Here is a 20,526-nt window from a genome sequence, read left to right on the forward strand (position 1 = left end):
TAATAATAATAATAATAATAATAATAATAATAATAATAATAATAATAATAATAATAAACATGTAAATCACTTCCTTCCAACCAAGGATCACACATACCCCATTCACTTCCATGTCAGTATTCTCTGAAGATGCCAGCCGCAGATGCTGGTGAAACATCAGGAATAAGCTCTTCTAGAACACAGCCACATAGTCTGAAAAACCCTCAAAAAACTATAAGTAGGCAATGTTTGCAAAATATCATATGATATTTTCTATTTTTACAAAAGTACATGTTCTCCCTTCCAGGATAACTGTCTTCACCATGTACTGCAATTTTCCATCTCTTCCAGTTTCCCAGCCAAGCAATCTCTTAGAAGCTAGATTCTAAGAGTGGCAGAAATCACATGAAGGAGCTGTTATGCCTTTAAATGGCAGAGAACAGAGGAACACTTGAGATATGCAGAAGTTTACTTGAATAGTTTGTTCAGGTTGACACAAAATGCACTAAGATGGTGTTGTTATAGCATTCACTCTAGGATGCCTCTTCATTATGCAGGATACAAATCCTCAACCAACAATTTCAGAATGAACATGTTTGGGACGTTTATGAAAAAGGATCACAACTGCTTTCTTCTTTTTTTAAAGAACAACAAAATCTAGATATATTATGCACTCTAAACAATGTTTTATGTTTCTCATTCTATACAAATAAATCTGATTTCTATACATTTTAAAATTATCTCACAAAACCGTATTAAGAAAAAGATAGTATATCTGCAAATGTAATTAGCAAAACCTTTTTTATTGCAATTCTCTTCTTACTTATCTAGGAGCAAGTCCCAATGAATACGGGACTTTGAAGCAGATATTTATAAGACTGTGTTCTTAACAGGCTACAGTGGTACCCCGGGATACGAATGCGCCGCCTTACGAAATTTCCGGGTTACGAAAAAAAATCAATTAAAAAAACTGTTCCGGGTTACGAAGGTTATTTCGGGTTACGAAAGAAATTTTTGGTGCTTTTCGGCGCTTTTTCGCACCAAATCGCGGCTTTCGCTATTAGCGCCTATGGGGTTTCGGCTTGCGAAAGCTTTTCGGGTTACGAAAGCGGTGGCGGAACGAATTAATTTCGTAACCCGGGGTACCTCTGTATTTTCAAAGAGGAAAACAATATCATTACAAGGTATACAATGTGAATCATATAGCTCTGGTTATGCTAAGGCATAGTTTTGTTTGGATGATTGTTTTGAATCTTCCTTTGGTTTGTAATATTATCAGCCAAGCATAACAGGCATGTAGGAAAATTAAAGGAGTCATTCAGAGTACTTAGAAATTCTAAAGATGTAAACGCTTCCAGTATTTATTTATAACTAAATAGATTCATTGAGCTGAGAGAATCTTCTATTGTTGTCTCATCCAAAGTCCTGTAATGAAGCAGCAGGACTCATCAGAATTAACCCTTCACTAAATGATGCTCATTAAGTTTCCATATCCTTAAAAAAGAAAAGAAAAGTGAATTACTTCTACAATATTCCCCTGCCCTTATTATTAGTGACATCCTGAGAACTCATTGTGCCTATTTGTGTCTTTGCTGTCCTCTGAAAAATAATCACTATCCATTTCTCAATACAGCAGTATTTTACACAGTGAGATGAGCAAGCCAAAGCAATACACAAAGGACAATTTCTTTATTATGGACAAGCTGCAATTCCATCAGTCACTGAACAAGTAGCTAAGCTTCTGAATTTGATATTTTTCCCCACACCATTTACAATTCCCTGTCCTCATTTCTATCAAATGTTTAGTACGCTTATAAAAACAGTAATTTTTTCAACCATTTTGGTATGAGTTTTTATTAAACGAATGTACTGAAGATGATGTTTTTAATGTTTCAATGGATTTCTGACTGTAAATAAAAATTGACTTCAGCCTGAAATGGGAAACAGTGCTACTGCAATATGACTAGTCAATCTTCTTGTTAGGACTTGTTGCTTCCACATTCAATTCCCACACTTAAGATCACGCAGTGAGGGTGGGGGTGGCACAAAGAACCTTATGAAACAGCAGCTAGCTTCCATAGATTAGGGTATAAAAATTCCTGGAACAAACAATGCATCTGACAAAGAAGTTCCTTTTTACAAATCTTTTAATGCCGGCAAAGCCTCACTTTTCCCATTCCTCCTCCTTCCAACTGCAGTGTTTTAAACAGAATCAGCACTGGGAGGATAGTAAAGTAGGGCTTGAGAAACACAGGGATCGTTCCCACTTACCTATAAAGCGGGTCATGATCCGAATTTAGGGTGCATCGTTCCCACTGAAGCTCGAATTTAATCTCCATTAACCTTCATTCATTCCCACAGCATCTCGAATTAGAATTGAATTAAAATGTTTAAACCGGATTATCAGCCTATAATTCGGTTTTAAAAAATAGTAGTTTATAACGCGAGTTATTTTTGAAAGCAGGGTATGATTCACTGTATCCAAATGGGAATGAAAGGGTGTCTGATTCGGGAACCTGGAGATGGGAGGAGCAGCGCTCAAGGGGCTGGCCTAGGGGTGTCACCCTCTTTGTTCTCTTTCTGCATCGCCAGCACCATTTTCTTTCTTCCATTCGCATAGCCTTTCCCCCAGTGGATTGCAATCTCCCCTCTGCTCCTCATTCATAGACCGATGTGTGAGGAGAGCCATTGAACACCATTTTAAACTATTCTTTTTCTTTTTTCACCTCTGCCTGAGCACCTGAGCAGCAGATGGGCTTTGCAGTACATGCCAGCTTGATCGCCCCTCAGACAGCTCAGTGAGCAATGGGGGAGGCAAAGCGATTTTGGGGAAAGGAGGCTCCTTCCAGAGGAACTATGGGATGGGCATTGCAGGACATGCCTGCTTGATCGCCCCCCAGACAGCCCAGGGAGCAATGGGGGAGGCAAAGCGATTTTGGGAAAGAAGGCTCATTCCAGAGGAACTATGGGATGGGCATTGTAGGACATCCCTGCTTGATCACCCTCCCAACAGCCCAAGGAGCAATGGGGGAGGAAAAGTGATTTGGGGGAATGGAGAGCCTGGACGCCCAGGGATCTGAGGGGGGGGAATCGAGCCTTATCTTCTCTCTTCCCCAAAGATTCTCTCCCCATTAATGAAGCCCGCTGCCTTCTCCTCCTTGATCCGATTTGCGAAGCCTTCTTCTAGTCTGGGGAGACACAACAGAAGAGCCTTGGATGCAGTCAATTTTCATTGGCTGCCCCCCCCCAAAAAAAACTCCCAAGACTTGTGACGTCTGAAGCCTATGCACATGATTGACAGCTTGTGGACACAAATGAGAACGGGGAGCAAGTTAATACGCTTTAAAATAAAGCTATTTAAAATAAATGGGAACGAAAACAAGATTTAAATGAATTGAGGTAATTTGCCCCTTTTGGTAATGGAAACGATGGAAAAAATTCGAATTATTCCCGGAACATAATCCGAATCAGAATTGCTCCAACATAATCCGTTTTATCTGCCAAGTGGGAACGCACCCACAGACTTTCAGTGTCTGGTTGCAGTACCAGGTCTTCAGTAAACAGGGCAATATGGCCTGAGCTTGGAAAGAGGAGGGTTCTCTTCTAGCTGATCCTGCTTTAGTCATGTGCGCCTGCTTACCACAGGCAAGGTAAGCAGAAGCTGCTTCCAGAACCCCTTACTGAGCATGTATGAACAGCAAAACAAATAAAAAAGGGGAAGAGCAGGAAGCATGTCTCATCAGCTACCACCATCATATTAAAGAAACACAGCTCTGTAAGTTCCAGCTATCAAAATGAAAATCATAAGAAAAGTAGAAAGTGTTGGAAGAAACAAATCAGCACTGGATGCTTTGAACAAGCTTTCAAGTACAGTGGTACCTCGGGTTACGAAATTAATTCGTTCCGCGGCTAATTTCGTAACCCGAAAAACCTTCGTAAGCCGAATTGCCATAGGCGCTAATGGAAAAAATAGCTCTCTGCTGCCCTCCGGTGGCGGCCTTTCCATTTAAAACAGCGCCGGGGTTTTTTCGTAACCCGAAAAAACCTTCGTAAGCCGAAACAATAGATCCCTATGGGATTTTTTCGTATCCCGAAAAATTCGTAAGCTGGGTAATTCGTATCCCGGGGTACCACTGTAGTCTCTATTAGGTTCAAAATGTTTTTGTTTATTTATGCTAGCCTTACCTGACCTGGTAGTCATATCACATGTGTATATTCTTAGTTTAGGATAAAATATTTGCTAAAAAATGTTGATACCAACTTTTCTGTAAAAGAAACACATTTCTTTTGTTAACTGTGGTATACCTGTAGCTCTTTTCTGTGAGACTATTATTATTTCCTACATTTTGCCACACTCAAACAGCACAGCTTATACATGTTCATTACCCTCTAACCTCCAAAATATCCATTGAGCATAGGCCATCTTCATACTGGTAGGAGATTAGAGGGACTATAATTCAAAAAATAAAATAAAATAAAAATCCAAGTGCTCTTTACTTGGCAGAAAAATCTGTGTGTTTTGTACTCACTGAAATAATCAGGGTCAGCAAAAGCTGACTCAGAGGCAAAACAGTTGGGCAGGAAAAGCAACTTGAAGCTGCCTTTCCCGAAGCCCCATTGAAACCCCACCAACCACACTGTTTGCTCCCAAGGCAGCTGGAGTGCACATGTCATGACTACATGACTTTAAGCCATGCTGCTGGGTACTTTTTTTAAATTGGTTACCCCCCCCCATCCCTGCACACCTTTGCAGGAGTGAACCGCTGGCGACTGCCATCCCATTGGATGGCTGTCCCTGTGACCCTGCACACATTCACATGTGCAGTGCTTCACTGGGACAGGACATCGGAGCAGATGTATGCCCATTTAGATGCTGGCAAGGTAAAATCATGCCCCCCCTTCACCACCCCTTCATCCCATTCCCCCTCTTTGACTGTCTGTTTTGCATATGTTGTTCTCATCTTTATGACAGTTGTCACAGTTTCTCTTTTAGGCATTGCCACCCTCACTGCTTGGGTATGGCAGATTTTGGAATATTTGCATATACATGATGAGATATCTTGGTGATAGGACCCAAAACTAAACATGAAATTTATGTAACCTGAACGTAATTTTACACAAGTGTCTTTAATAATTTTGTGTATGAAAAAAAATCGTGTGCACTGAACCATCAGAAAATAAAGGTCTCCCTGGCTGCATCCACACTGCAGAAGTTAATCAGTTTGATACCCCTATAACTGCCATGAGTCAATGCTATGGAATTCTGGGATTTGTAATTTGTTGTTGCACTAGAGCTCTCTGACAAAGAAGGCTGATTGTCTCACAAAACTACATTTCCCAGAATTCCACAGCACTGAGCCATGGCAGTGAAAGGGGTAACAGTGCAGATGCAGACACTATCTCAGCCACTCATGAGGACAATTTTGGATTTTTGAATTCTGGATAAGGGAAGCACAACCTGTTTTATAATAATGAATGCAAAGAAACAGAAGAAGAGAACAAAAATGGTAGAACCATTTCTACCTCTTCCACAAAATCAAAAGGAATCAAAAGGAATTATAAACCAAGAATGGGGATGCTATATGACCAACAGGGGAATATACCATATGACCAAGATAAATAAAACATACAAAGGAAACAATGTACCAAAAACAACAACAACAACCCTGTAAGGGCTGACAGATTCCCTCAGGGAAGAACCTTTTCCTGATGAACCCACAATTTGAGAAAGTGAAGTGGAAACACTTGGAATAAATCAGCAGGAACAGGTGTCATACCAGCAGAGCTGCTTCAAGCTAGAGAAACAGAATCCATTAAAAGTCTAACTAAAATCTCCCAATTCAATTAGTACAAAAATAAAACAATGACCCCCCAATTCAAAAGAAAGGGGACAGTAGCAATAGTAGGAACCATTGGGCCATTACAGTAATATCCCATACAAGCAAAGTGATAGTCATGATTTTACAATTAAGATTTTTTATTTTTTACCATTTACTGAGCAAGAAATACTGGATGTCAAAGCTGTGTTCAGAAAAAGAAGAGACATTGGCTGCATCCACATTGCAGAAATAATCCAGTTTGACATTGCTTTAACTGGCTGGGCTCAATGCTATGGAATTCTGGGAATTATAGTTTGTGGTGGCTGCTCCACTGAGGTCACCACAAACTATGATTCCCAGAATTCCATAGCATTGAACCAGGCCAGTTAAAGCGATGTTAAACCAGATTATTTTTGCAGTGTGGATGCAGCCATTATCACAAGCACACATTAGTTAATGGAGTGCACCTAAGAATTTCAGAAGAATATCAGCCTGTACTTTATAGATTACAGCAATGCCTTTGATTGTGTACATCATTAAAAAATTTACATCACTCTAAAAGAAATGGGCATGCCACATTCAATTGTCCTCATGCATAACCTATATTCAGGCCAAGAGGCCACTGTCAGGAGGAACTATAGCAAAACAAAATGGTTTCTCATTGGTAAGTGGTTAGACAAGGTCACACTTTATCACACTATCTCTTTAATACCCAGAAGATATCGCACATAAAATGGGTTTAGACTCAGAGGAAAGAGACATTAAAACTGAGGGAAGGAACATCAACAATTTAAGATACACACATGACTCCAAATTACTAGAAGAAAATAGCGAACACTTAGATCAATAATTGATGATAGTCAAGGAAGAAAGTGCAAAAGCAGGATTACAGATGAACATTAGAAAAACAAAAATATTGACTACAGATGATGTTTTATATCACCTATTCAGAACATATCTAGGTTGTTATTGCTCCAAGTAAATACTGACAGTTGCAGTCATGACGTGCATGTCCCCTTTAAACTTATATGCATTCATATGCCATATCTCATCAGCCAATATTTATTCATTAACTTATTTAAATAACATGTGACTTAAATAACTTCAATATAAGTTACTGGAGTGCTTTATATCATCACATCATTTAGAACACTTCTGGAAAGCAGCATTTTTTAAAATGGCATTGAAATATTATCAATTGTTAAATTTGAGGGAAATTTTAAAAAATGGCATTTTCCTGCATCCAAAACAACAACATAGGTACTAGGAAAGCTGCTGAAAACAGGGAAGAAGCCTTGATCCAGTCACAAGTTGCGTATGATCTGAGAAATTCCATTACAGAGCATCACCAGATAGATGACCATTTCTTTTCTTCTCACCAGGCTTACCCCACTGGCTGAAGCAACCTGTGGAGGTTTTATTAGACTATAGCATCACTTTACACAGTGGCATGATGTGTTCTCTTTGGCGGGTTACAGACTGCCCGTTTGGGGCGGCCTGCACCCGCCCCTTTCCCCACTGTATTGGGGCCTCAGCTGCCAGACCGGCAGCCTCCGAGGCCCCAATCCACCGCTTTGCAGGCTGCGGGGAAGCAACAAAAGGCCGCTTCCCCGCAGCCTGGAAAGGGGTGTCCTTGGGGCTTCAAGCCCCAAGGACACCTCGCGGCGGCAGGGAGGAGGAGAAAGGGGCTGCTTGGCCCTTCTCCCTTTTGTCACTGGGCATAGCCATCTGAAGGCTGCGCCCAGCGACACAAAGCAGGAAGGAGCTCCGAAATGGAGCTCCTTCCGGGGTCGCGCAAAGGGCTCATTATGCGCCACGGCGCGGCCTCAATACATCACAACCGCACCGCCTCGTTTGGAAGTGGTGTGGTCGTGACGTATTGATGGCGGTGGCCATGTGGAACGGCCGCCGCCATTTTGTGCACGCAGAGCGCGTACTAGGGTTAGGGGGTGCGGAAGCATCGCCCCTTCCTAACCCTAGTACGCGCTCGTCACGTACATATATGGTGGTCTGTAACCCACCTTTGTCTCTTTCAGAATCCTGAGCACATCTCTATTCATGAGGAATCAGGGATAGATTTATGAATATTTGCAAGTTATGGCCCTGATTCTATATGGGGCATACAAACCAGCCTATATAGGTTGTACGTCTGAGCTGACCTTCAGTACACCTGAAAAGAAGAAACCTGAATTCCTTGTCCTAGAATTCTTGTTCCAGTGTATTTCCTTGTACTAGTGTTTGCATATTCAGAAGAATGAACACATAGAAGGCCAAGCATCTCCTTGGGGGGAATTTTTTACTTCAAAGAAGTCAATTAAGCAAACTGCCATAATTATCATCATAACCTTCACCATCCCAGGGACGTAGCCAAGGGGGGGGGGTCCATGGGGTTAGGACCCCCCGTTCTGTTAGATACAATGAATGGTGCGTGCTGCCATGCCACCACACCCAAGCCCTATTATAAAGATGGCATTTAGTCTGGACCCCCCCCCCCTTCCCCAAATCCTGGCTACATCCCTGACCATCCCATCAGCGGGACTGCTCCTCTCCTCCCTTCACCAGGGCCAGTGGGACAAACTGCCTGATGGACAAGAAAAGGAACAGTTAGGTGATCCATCATGATTTGTCATCACCTCTTTCAATTAGTTATTACTGTATACTAATTTATAAAATAACACATGCCCTTTTTATTGACCTCATGTAAGCTTGAAAAATAGGAGTGTAGTATGTAAATTGAGGGAAGTAATAGTATCATTCTGTTCTCCTTTGGTAGACCTTATCTGAAATACTGTGTCCAGTCCTGGGCACCACAATTCAAAATTCCTATTGAGAAGCTGGAGCTTGTCCAAAGGAGAATGATCAAACTGTTGAAAGGTCTGGAAACCATGCCCTATGAGGAGTGGCTAAGGGAGCTGGGTGTGTTTAGCCTGCGAAAGCGAAGGTTAAGCGGTGACATGATAGCCCTGTTTAAATATTTGAAGGGATGTCATATTGAGGATGGAGCAAACTTGTTTTCTACTGCTAGAGACTAGGACACAGAACAATGGAATCAAACTACAGGAAAAGAGATTTTATGTAAATATTAGAAAGAACTTCCTGATGGCAAGAGCTGTTCAACAGTGGAACACACTCCCAGGAGAGTGGTGGAGTCTCTTTGGAGATTTTTAAACAGAGGCTGTTGGGCCTCTGTTGAGAGTGCTTTGATTGTGTTTTCTTGCATGGCAGGGGGTTGGACTGGAGGGCCCTTGAGGTCTCTTCCAATTCTATGGCCCGTTACAGACGGGCACCCTAGGACAGACTCAGTCTGTGCTAGGGTTAGAAAAGGGTGTCTCTTCCAGATGCCCCTAACCCTAGCATGGACTGAGTCTGTACGAAATGATGGCAGCCGTTCCACACGGCCACCGCCATTTTGACGTAGCGGACGCACTGCATCCGCACATCGCACCCCAGAAATGACGCCGCGAGTACGCGCTTTGGCACTTGCGGCGTCTCTTCCGGGACGCAGGAAGGAGCGTGATTTTCGCGCTCCTTCTTTGCAGCATCCGGGAACCGCGCCGTTTGGCTGCTGTGGTTCCTGGACACTGCAACCAGCAGTGGCACGAGACTGCCCCTTCTGGGCGGTCTGTAACGCGCTTATGATTCTATAAGTTACACTGGAAACATTATTGTATGAACAGTGGTGTAAAATACTTGCAACAAACAAACCACTAACCAAAAATGAATGTTCTATGGAGGGGATGCTTATGGTGAAATATGTTGTTGTTGTTATGTTTATTTATATCCCGCCCATCTCCAAAGACTGAGACTCAGGGTGGCTTAAAACATTAAAAAAACATACAGTTAAAAACATACAAAAACAATATGTTAAAATAGGATTAAATTACTACAACAATTAAAACAAATTCAATGCTAAAATATCAAACACTATAAAAAAGATAAATATGCTTAAAATATATTAAAACAATATAGTGTCACAGGCCATTCTTTAAAAGCATTCTATTTTGAATGGCTGTCTGAAGAGGAACGTTTTCACCTGTTGGCAGAAAGCCATCAAAGAAGAGGCCATTCTGGTCTCCCTGAGCAGGGAGTTCCAGAGTCTAGGGACAGCCATGGAAAAGGCCACCTCTCTTGTCACCACCAACCGTGCTTGTAATGGTAGTGGGATGGAGAGAAGGGCCTCCCCTATGGCTCTTGGAGCCTGGGCCAGCTGATATAAGGAGATGCAGTCTGCCAAATAGCCTGGACCTGAGCCATATAGGGCTTAATAGGTCATCACCAGCACTTTGAATTGTGCCTGGAAACAAACTGGCAGCCAGTGGAGCTGTATCATCAGGGGCATCGTGTGCTCTCTATAACCTGCCTCTGTTAGCAGCCTGGCTGCAGCTCTTTGGACCAGCTGAAGTTTCTGAACACTCTTCAAAGGCAGCCCCATGTAGAGTGCATTACAGTAGTCCAAACGTGATTTAACCAGGACATGTACCACTGAGGCCAGGTCCAGCTTCTCAAGGAACAGGCACAGTTGGTGCACAAGCTTTAAATGTGCAAAAGCACTCATGGTCACTGCAGAAACCTGGGCCTTCAGGTTCAAAGCTGAGTCTCAGAGTACCCCCAAACTGCGAACCTGCATCCTCGGGGGGAGTGTGACTCCGTCTAACACAGGCTGGATCCCTATTCCCTGATCTGTCTTCCAACTAACCAGGGGCACCTCTGACTTATCTGAAATAAGTTTCAACTTGTTTGCCCTCATCCAGTCCAGTACTGATGACAGATACTGGTTTAGGACCAGGACAGCCTCCTTGGACTGAGGTGGAAAGGAGTAGCAGAATTAAGTATCCTCAGCTTATTAGTTACATCACACCCCAAAACTTTGGACAACCTCTCCCAGCAGCTTCATGTATATCTTAAATAGCATAGAGGACAGCACAAAACCCTGAGGAACCTCACAGGCCAATGGCCAGAAAGTCGGGCAGGAGTCCCCTAGCACCACCTTCAGGGTTCACTCCTCAGGAAGAAACAGAGCCACTGTAAAACAGTACCTCCAAGCCCCATCCCAGAGAAGCGGTCCAGAAAGATACCATGGTCAATGGTATTGAAAGAAAGGTCCAGGAGAACTAATAGGGACACACTCCCCCTGTTCAGTTCTCTGCGTAGGTCATCCACCAAGCTGACCAAGGCTGTCTCTGTTCTATAGCCAGGCCTGAAACCAGATTGAAATGGATCTAGATAATCTGTTTAATCCAGAAGTCCCTGGAGTTGGGAAGCCAGCACACATCCCAAAACCTTGCCCAAAAATGGTAGCTTGGATACTGGTCGATAATTATTCATTATTGTGAGATCCAGGGATGGCTTTTTTTAACAGAGGCCTTACAACTGCCTCCTTTAGGCAAGATGGGATTGTACCTTGTTGTAGGGAGACATTGACTATTTCCTTTACCCATTCAGCCAGTCCCCCTCTGTCCTGTTAAATAAGCCAAGAACGACAAGGGTCCAAGAAACATGTGGTGTTTTTACTTCTCCAAGGATGCCGTCCACATCATCAGGCTGCACTAGTTGACAAGTATCCATTAACACTGGACAAACAGGAGTCAAGGTTACATCCTCTGGCACTGCATCAACTACAGTAACCAAGTCAGAGCGGATCTGAGCGACTTTATCTACAAAGTGCTGTGCAAACTCTTCACAGAGTGCTGCTGAATGGTCTGTATTTTCTATTTGAGAGTGAGTGTGTAAGAGATCTCTGATCACCCAGAACAGTTCTGCCGGATGGCTTTGTGCAGATGCAATGATGGCAGCAAAAAATAATTTATTTGCAGCCTGCACTGCCATGGAGAAGGCCTTCAAATAGGCTCTAGCCCGTGTTTGGTCAGATTCACTCTGAGTCTTCTGCCAACATCACTCTAGTCTCCATCTCACTCACTTCATCACCATCAACTCACTGGAGAACCAGTGGGCTGGTTTGGCTCTGCTCCGTAAGAGGGGAGCAATTGGGTTCACAACCCTGGCCATTTCCCCATTCCAAAGGTTTGCCAGAGCTTCAACAGAATTACCTCCTGAAGTGACAGGATACTCCCCAAGAGCCCTCAAGAATCCATCTGGATCCATCAGTCTCCTGGGGTGGACCATCCTAATAGGTCCTCCATCCCTGCAGAGGTTCTGAGTCCCAGTGAGTCTAAACCTGACAAGATAATGATCTATCCATGACAATGAACTGTGGAAAGTTCCACCACACATCATCACCCCACCCAGCACAGAAAACAGGGTCCAGAGTGTGTCCAGCAATGTGAGTAAGACCAGACCCATGGTTGTCATGGAGGCCATGAAGTCCTGTGCCACTCCTGAAAGGGCAGTCTCAACATGGATGTTGAAGTCTCCCAGCACTAATAGATGAGAAGACTCCAACACCAACCCTGAGACCATCCCGGCTAGCTCAGGAAGGGAGACTTTTGAGCAGTGAGGTGGATGGTACACCAACAGAATCCCAATGTTATCTGACTGTCTCTTACATTTAAGAGAATCAAAATCCTCTTTTGATTATCTAAAGTGAATTTCTGATTATCTAGAAATTAACAAATCCATATATTGACTGAAATCAACTGTGAAAATTAAAACTTGTATCTGCCTTGTTCATCCTCATCTGTCTTCCTCAAATGGGCTATGGCCTCTGTCCAATTCCACCCCCACCCCCCGCCGCATTTAGTAAAGATTTTCATAGTGTATAGCGCATACTCTAACCCATTAGCCATTTCATGGCCCCAAGAGAAATGAAGCCGTGCCACTCAGGACAGAGTTCTGAAAATGCCATCTCTCAAATGAGATTCAGATAACAATCAATTGCCTGTTTCCATCTGAAGGTTATAGTTCATGCCAAAGAAATCTTTCTGAGATATCAATGTCTCTGACTGTTTATAACCCTTAAAAGAATGCTTATATTTTCTTTTAATACAGATATATATTAAACTAACTGGCTTCCATCCATATGCATTCAACTGGCTTCCACCCTCTCTTGTGTTTTGCATTTAGTAATAGAATGAAATGGCCTTAAATATTTAAGTAACTTCTGTTCTGATGTCAAAGCAATTCACTAGAGCAATAATTTTATGAAGACAAAGATAAACAGCTAAGAGCCTTTGAAAAGTCACATAACATATTCCCAAACTCTACCATGCTGTGGGTGAACTGATGCTTTCTGTCCACCACAAATTAAGTGGCTGCTCCTCCCAGTTTCACACAGTACTTAGTTCTTACTAAACCATGATATTCATTGGTTAACCCTGACTAGCATCTAGTCATACTTATACTGACCACACGGTTGTTATCAAAATGAAGTGGGGAGATGAAAAGCAATGTCTGCTGCCTTGAGTTCACTGAAAGAACAGCAGGATGTCAACGTAACTAACAATAATACCTGAGCTGAAACCCTGTTGAGTAAAACCACAAGCACAACACTCTGTACACAATGCATGCCCAGAGGGAGGTGATGACAGCAGTGATGGGGAGGAGGTAAATTTGCTGGCTTTGGGCAGTGTATTTGCTACAATTGCTTCTTTTTTTTTTTCCTGGAAGCTCACTATGAATTGGCAGTCTATGATTTGTGGACTGGTACCAATTTACAGACCATCATACTGATTAGCACTAGCCTAAACAATTGCTTGCCTCATGGGACAACCCATGACTGTCCCAAGGCACTTTGCCTCTAATGATCTCCACCTACAATCCAAGAAGTTACAATTACTGTATTTTCCGGCATATAAGACAACTTTTTAGCCCAGGAAAATCTTCTCCAAAGTCGGGAGATGTCTTATACAGCAGGGGAGAAAAGACCAGCCGGTTGGGCCCTGAGGAGAGGCCATGGCGGCAAGACCTTCTCCGGAGGCAGAGGAGTTGTGCGGCATGTCCTCCACCTCTGGAGAAGGCCTTGCTGCCGTGGCCTCTCTCTTTAGGGCCCAACTGGCTGGCAAGGCCTTCTTCGAGGTGGAGGACGCACTGCACAGCTCCTCTGCCTTTGGAGAAGGCCTTGCCAGCTGGTTGGGCCCTAAAGAGAGAGTCCACGGCGGCAAGGCCTTCTCTAAAGGCAGAGGAGCCGCGCAGTGCGTCCGCCTCGGAGAAGGCCTTGCCAGCTAGCTGGGCCTCAAGGAGAGAGGCCGCAGCAGTAAGGCCTTCTCCAGAGGCAGAGAACATGCTATGCAGCTCCTCTGCCTCTGGAGAAGGCAGCCGGCTAGCTGGGCCCTTCTTCTTTCTCCTCCTCCTCCTCCTCTTCCCCTCTTCTTTTTCTTCCCCTCTTCCTCTTCTTCTTTCTCTTCCTCCTGTTCCTCTTCCTCCTCCACTTCTTCTTCCCCTCTTCCTCCTCCTCTTCTTTTTATCTTTTTCCTATTCTTCTTCTTCTTTCTCCTTCTCCTTTTTTTCTCTTCCCCCCCTTCCTCCTCTGCTGCTGCTGCTGTCGTTGTTGTTGTGCGCCTTCAGCTCCTTTCTGACTTATCGTGGAAGAGAGGGGTAGTCTTATACAGTGAGTATATCCCAAACTCTATATTTGAAGTTGAAAAGTTGGGGGTCATCTTATACGCCCAGTCGTTTTGTACGCCGGAAAATACGGTAAGACAAACCCGCTGCTCATGCAGACTTCTCCAATTCCAGCTTCCACCAACTTCCCACCCTCCCCTCACAGCAGTTTCGTTTGAGCCATTTTAATCTGCTCTCTGATACCATCTTAGTTTCTGTTGTAGTTAAGTAGGAATAGTTACCCAACAAAATCCTGGCCAGTTACTGAGGAAACTGAAAGATAACTCAGCAACTGGGGAGGTCCTTGGGCAAGAGATCCATAAATCAGCAAGGAGAAAAAGCAAGGGCATGTTAACTGAGCAAGTGTTGTTAGGGGATTCAGAAAATGAATAAATACAGTCAGTCCACACTGCAGATTCAGAAAGTAGCCACTGGTACCCAAAGAAAGGTGGGGGAAGTGGAAGGTCCCCACCAACAGTGTTAGCTTCTCTTAAAGGGCCCAAACAGACAGGCCAAAATAAAGCTGCTTCAGGTCACTTTGGAGGTATGCTGTTTAAATGATACATGTATCTTAAAAGCCCAGAAGCTGTGCCAAAGCCGTGCTTCAGTCCTTAGGGCTGGAGCGTGGCTTTGGCACAGCTTCTAGCCTTTTAGTACACATGCATCATTTAAACAGCATACTTCCAAAGTGACCCAAAGCAACCTTATTTTGGCCTGTCTGTTCGAGCCGAAAAGTTGGGGAAATTAGCTTTGCAAGAGGCTGGGTAACATGAGGATTGTTGGCACCTGTGTATACTGATACTAATGTGAGAGAACCCCAGGTTTTGAATGAATAAAAGAAGGTATTATTTAGAAATATACAGATATGTGGTAGTAAATCAGATAGACACAGCATTAGGAGCTAACAGGAATGGAAACTTGGAAACTGGACAGTGGAGTTTGATATTTGCTGAAGGGTGATAATTACCTCTCTAAAGAGTAGATCACAGAAAGTAGGAGTGGCTCAGACACAGGGAGTGGAAGAATCTCTCTGTACAAGCCTCTGTATTGGTGCTGAAATACTCTGTGGCATAATCAAGCAACATATGGATACTCTCTACAAATAAAAATCAGTGTGTAAGTAGTTCTTCAAGCCTACATCCAGCTCCTAGTTTCAAATAGAGGAGAACTCAAATTGAAACAGTTGGATTTACATAAGAATTCAGAACTCATGCCATAGAGCTACTCTATTTGAGGCTAGCAATTGGATTTTGGGCCATAAATACCATAAACCACAGCCATAAATGACTGTGAGGACAACAGCAGTAAGGGATGGGAGCAGCTCACCAAATTAGCTGTACAGTGGTGCTCTGGGGTTTCAGACAGCTGCTTTTCCAATTTTACCCAGACATGGCAGGCACTGGACCAGGAATCTGTTGCATGCATGACAGATTCTCTACTGCTGAACTATAGCCTTTCCCCAGCCTTGAAATGAGAGGAACTATTCATAGCTGCTAATCAAGAAAGAAGTGTAAAAGAAACAAGACACTGTATCTACCCATACCACTTGCACTTACATTTCTATATTGCTTTATAAGCACACTCTAAGCGGTTTACAATGCATTAGCCAATTTCCCCCTGCAAGCTGGATACTCATTTAGCAACCTATGAAAGGATGGAAGGCTGAGTCAACCTCCAAGACCCTCTGTGCTCCACTGCTCTGCTCAACTACTGCAAACTCATATTCGTGTTCTCTTTAATAGAGTCCAACTACCTTGCATGCGGCCTTTCTCTCTTTCTACTTCCCTCTACCTTTCCTAGCATTGCTGTGTTTTTTTCCCCAGTGATTCATGCCTTCTCATGATGTGACCAAAGTAAGACAACCTAAGTTTTGTCATCTTGGCTTCTAGGGAGATTTCTGGCTTGATCTGCTCCAGGACCCATTTCATAGAATCATAGAGTTCTGTGACTTCATGTATATAAAGCAAGTGTGAGTGGCCAACCTCAGCAGGTCCATTTTTTCATGGCTAAAATTTCCCCACAAAAAGCAAAATTGGTTAGCTATGGAAAAATGAGTAACTTTTGATTTCTAATAGTACAGAGGTTGCCTGCAATCTAATTAAAAGGTGGAATCCTGGAGGCTTCCTGGAGGAGCAATGCACACTTTATTTTATTTTTTATTTTGACCAGAAACAGGCCAAAGGTTTGGGAAATATGGATGTGTTAGGGCCCACACAAACACTATCTCCAATCCTGCATGAGATGGGACCAATACGGTAGACAGTGGGATATACTGTATTTTCCGGCATATAAGACAACTGGGCGTATAAGACGACCCCCAACTTTTCCAGTTAAAATATAGAGTTTGGGATATACTCACCGTATAAGACTACCCCTCTTCCAATGCACACCAAACAAAAATTTTAAAAACCATCAGATTTGATTGCAATATGGTAATTCTAATTCAAATGCTTATGACATGCAGGTACTTAGCAGGAAACCTTGTTGTATACAAAGCCTGCTTGGATTGGTCAACTCTCCCTGCCTCCCCATCCCTCCCTGTCTCCAAGACTATCAGAGCAGCAGGGATGCGGCCGCGGATGTTTTTGAGGTCCCCCCCACCATATGTGACAACCACAGATTCTCCAGTCCAGCTCGGAAGTTTCAGTACCTGCCCTATAAGACGACCCATGACTTTTGAGAAGATTTTCCTGGGTTAAAAAGTAGTCTTATATGCCAGAAAATACAGTAATTAGCTTCAACTTATATACATGAATATACAGTGGGATATCATTAGCTTCATCACGTATACAGGAATATACAACCTCTTATGGCCTGTTGAGATGGCATAATATTCTGAAAGCACAACATTTTTCACTGATTGACTCATACCACAGATGCAGGAGAGGGAGGGGTCATGATTATATGTTTTTAATTAGGTCTATAGAGATTGGCAAGAGTAAAGCTATCTCCATCAAAGTCATGCAAACATGTCACTTCATTAGTTGGTCTGGTATCACTTTACTTATAATAAATGCATTCATGAACACTGACTTAGTGGATCAGATGAAAGAATTTGAAACTTCCCCCACCTTATTAAGAATTCTTCATGTTGGCAAAGCTTTTCTTTTATAATTCCTTTGGGTTTTCATGGCATCTACAACACCTAATACAGGCATAACATTTCTTCCTCTACTCTGAACATTTCTACATAGGGATTTCCCATATTTTCCTTTGTCTAAAGTCATTTTGTATATGGTGTATGGGTACAGCAATTACCACAATGGCTCCCATCAAAAAGTCTTAGATTTCTTAAACTTTATGAATTAGCAGGGTTTTATTTGCTTCCAAAGGTTTTCTGGCAAATAAGAAAAATTATAGGAACCTGAGGCTTGTATAAATTTTCAGTGACTTCAATTGGCACCTCAGCTTACTAGATATGTACCTAAAATCTGTTTTGGAAACTGTGGTAGAAGTATAAATACCATATTTCAATAAAGAAAATAACTCTTCAAAAGTACTGAGGATTCAGGTGTACAGTTATCCCATTCATACTTTCCTGAGGGTATGCCACCTTGGATCCCATGTTGGGGGAAATGCAGAGCATGAATTCAATGAATGAATGAATGAATGAATAAGCCTTGTTGAAGTCAGTATCGCTCACATTTAAATAGATATATATATAGTTGCAATGTTTGAAAGAACTTTTGATCAGCTAGGCCTGTAACTCTGAAATGTAGCTTAGGAATTGAAGTATTCAGTCATCAACAACTTTAAGGTTTTTTTGTTGTTGTTGGGATGTCACCTGAAGTTACATTTATTTGACTTTTTTTGCTTTTAACAAATGAATTGATTGATTGATTATCTGTCAGTTTATATATTACAAAACCTCAATAAAAACGAGATTTCAGTAGATGGGAAACAAGAAGGAATGGAATAAGGTTAAATTAGGCGATTCACTTGGGCAGGTTTGAGTATTCTAGACCATGTTTAAAAAATAAAATAAAAATGAGTAAGGCACAATGTACTTTTCCCCACAAGGATTAGAAACAAATAGTAAAAGAAAATACAGTCATCCTTCTGGATTTGCTGACTTCCCATTCACAGTTTTGAATTCCTGTGGACAGGAAACCAGGAGGGACAAAATGGTGTGCGTACCTGTGGCGTATGCACAGTGCTGCATGCAAGGCCATTAAAAACAATGGAGCTCCAATATTTGAAGTTTTTCCACATTGTGGGAGAGTCCCATCCAAGTAACAGCTTTAGTTCTTTGACCACTATGGGGAATCTGCAACATACCATTTACTTCTATCTTCCTATAATAAATTACTCAGCCAAAAGTGCATTTAGCTTGAAAAGACAGTTCAGTATTGGATGGTGCTGCCAGTATGGCCAGGATAGTTAACATTTAATTAACTATAAAGCTATGTTTTACAGGGAGCAAGTGTGCCGTAGTGATTGAACATTGGACTAAAACCCTGGAGATCAAGGCTCATGTCTTAACTTGGCCATGGAAACACACTCGGTGACCTTGGGTAGGTCACACTCTCTCAGCTGCAGAGGAAAGCAAGGGCAAACTCCCTCTGAAAAAATCTTGCCAGGAAAACCCTGTGATAGTTTCAGCTTAGGGTCACCATAGGTCAGAAGCAACTTGAAGGCACACAACAACGAGGAATGAAAGATATGCTAGATGATATGATTGCATCCCTTGCACCAGCTGTACAACTGGGTTTTGGCAGCATCAGTATTAGAAATACATACTTATGTGCCACTTAAAAATATCCTCAGGAACAGATCTAAAATTCAGTTTCACAAAACTTTTGAAACAATCTTGTAAACACAATAGAACACCACTCACGAACTAACTGTACTGTATATCTAAATTCTTCATCTAGTAAGATGTTTATTCAAAACTGGCTTTCCTCTTCAGACATGAGGTATGATAAGGGTAAGGAAACAATGGGAAGCACCTCACACAAATGGGCAGGAAAATCATCCAAGAAAGGCAAAAGTTTATGGACTTCACCATGAAGCTTTCCCCTTCAGTCTGCCATACTTAAAACTTGCTAAGACATCTTAGTTATACTTAGACATGCTTAGTTATATTAACTCGTCCTGATCCACACAGCTATCCTCTGCCTCCCAACCAGAGAGATATGAAAACAGACTGGTACAAATGGGTGAAAAAAAGGAGAAACAGTCAAGGCTGTTAAATGTATTAGAACAAATATAGTATGTGACTGGGGGGAAACAAAACCAAACAGTGAAATATATTCAAATCTGCAGTGCAATCATTAAAATCTGTTGTTACTTTTTTATTCTAGCTGCAACACATAAAACATATGTGCAGAACTTCACAGCAACATTTGTGGAGGCCCATAGATAGTCAGACCCTGTCTGGAACATTTTGGATGGTTGTGATAATGATGATGGTTTCCAATCCAAAACAAAACACACACACACACACACACACACAAACCCAAAACAAAATTACAACACAAACCAACCCACCAACAAAGTTTAAATCATTCACATTCTATTCCCTTCTGCAAATTTTGGCAGTGAGATTTTTTTTTATTTTTTATTTTTTGCAAACCAAAAGCTGTAGAGAAATGGAAGCAAGGACTGTGGTCTGGACCTTTCTTTCTTTTTTCCTCCCCCTGATGTCCAGTAGCCCTTCCTACTACTACTTCCTGCAACGTTTTGCACCATTCACCTTGACCAGTTCTTGCTGATCCAAGGAAAAGGGTTGGTCCACAAGGCCAGCCTTGGTCCCTGAGATCATCTGAGGAGGCAAGCTTTTTGCAACTGTGTTTTGTTTTTTAATGGGACTCCCCCACCCACTGCCTGCACAAGTCTGGAAAGGGAAGGGAGGGGAAGGGGGGGAGTAGCTGCGTTTCCCTGCCCCTCCTCCCCCTCCTCCTCTCTCCCTTGGCCCCATCCCATCCTCCTGGGTACCTTCAGTGTGGCAGCTGGAAGAGAGGATGGTGCTCGGAGGTCTGAAGAGGTAAGGCAGGTAGCGAGAAAAGCATTTCATCTTCTAACCCAAGAAGAGCCCACAACAACAACAACAACACAAGGAGGAAAGAGGCAGGTCCACAGTCCCTCTCTCCTTGGGCTACATGCTGCTGGTGGTGAGGATGATGGAGGAGGGGGCATGGGGGCATCCATCCCTAAGTCACCTCCGTGGCCGGACCCCCATTTTGCCATCAGCAGCGCCAGGGAGAGCCGGGCAGCGATGCCCGCATCCAGT

At 42.8% G+C, this 20,526-nt stretch overlaps 1 protein-coding gene across 1 annotated transcript in view; it reads right to left on the reverse strand.

Annotated features, from left to right (window-relative positions):
- PPP2R2B (protein phosphatase 2 regulatory subunit Bbeta) overlaps positions 1-20,325 on the reverse strand; it is a 352,436-nt gene extending 332,111 nt beyond the window's left edge. The window contains exon 1 of the mRNA XM_042451710.1: positions 20,232-20,325. Within this exon, the coding sequence (XP_042307644.1) occupies positions 20,232-20,310 (79 nt within the window). The 5' untranslated portion in view covers positions 20,311-20,325. The remainder of the gene's footprint in view (positions 1-20,231) is intronic.
- Positions 20,326-20,526: the final 201 nt, after the last annotated feature.

The sequence above is a fragment of the Sceloporus undulatus genome, chromosome 2 (assembly GCF_019175285.1).
Source record: "Sceloporus undulatus isolate JIND9_A2432 ecotype Alabama chromosome 2, SceUnd_v1.1, whole genome shotgun sequence".
Lineage (NCBI taxonomy): Eukaryota > Metazoa > Chordata > Lepidosauria > Squamata > Phrynosomatidae > Sceloporus > Sceloporus undulatus.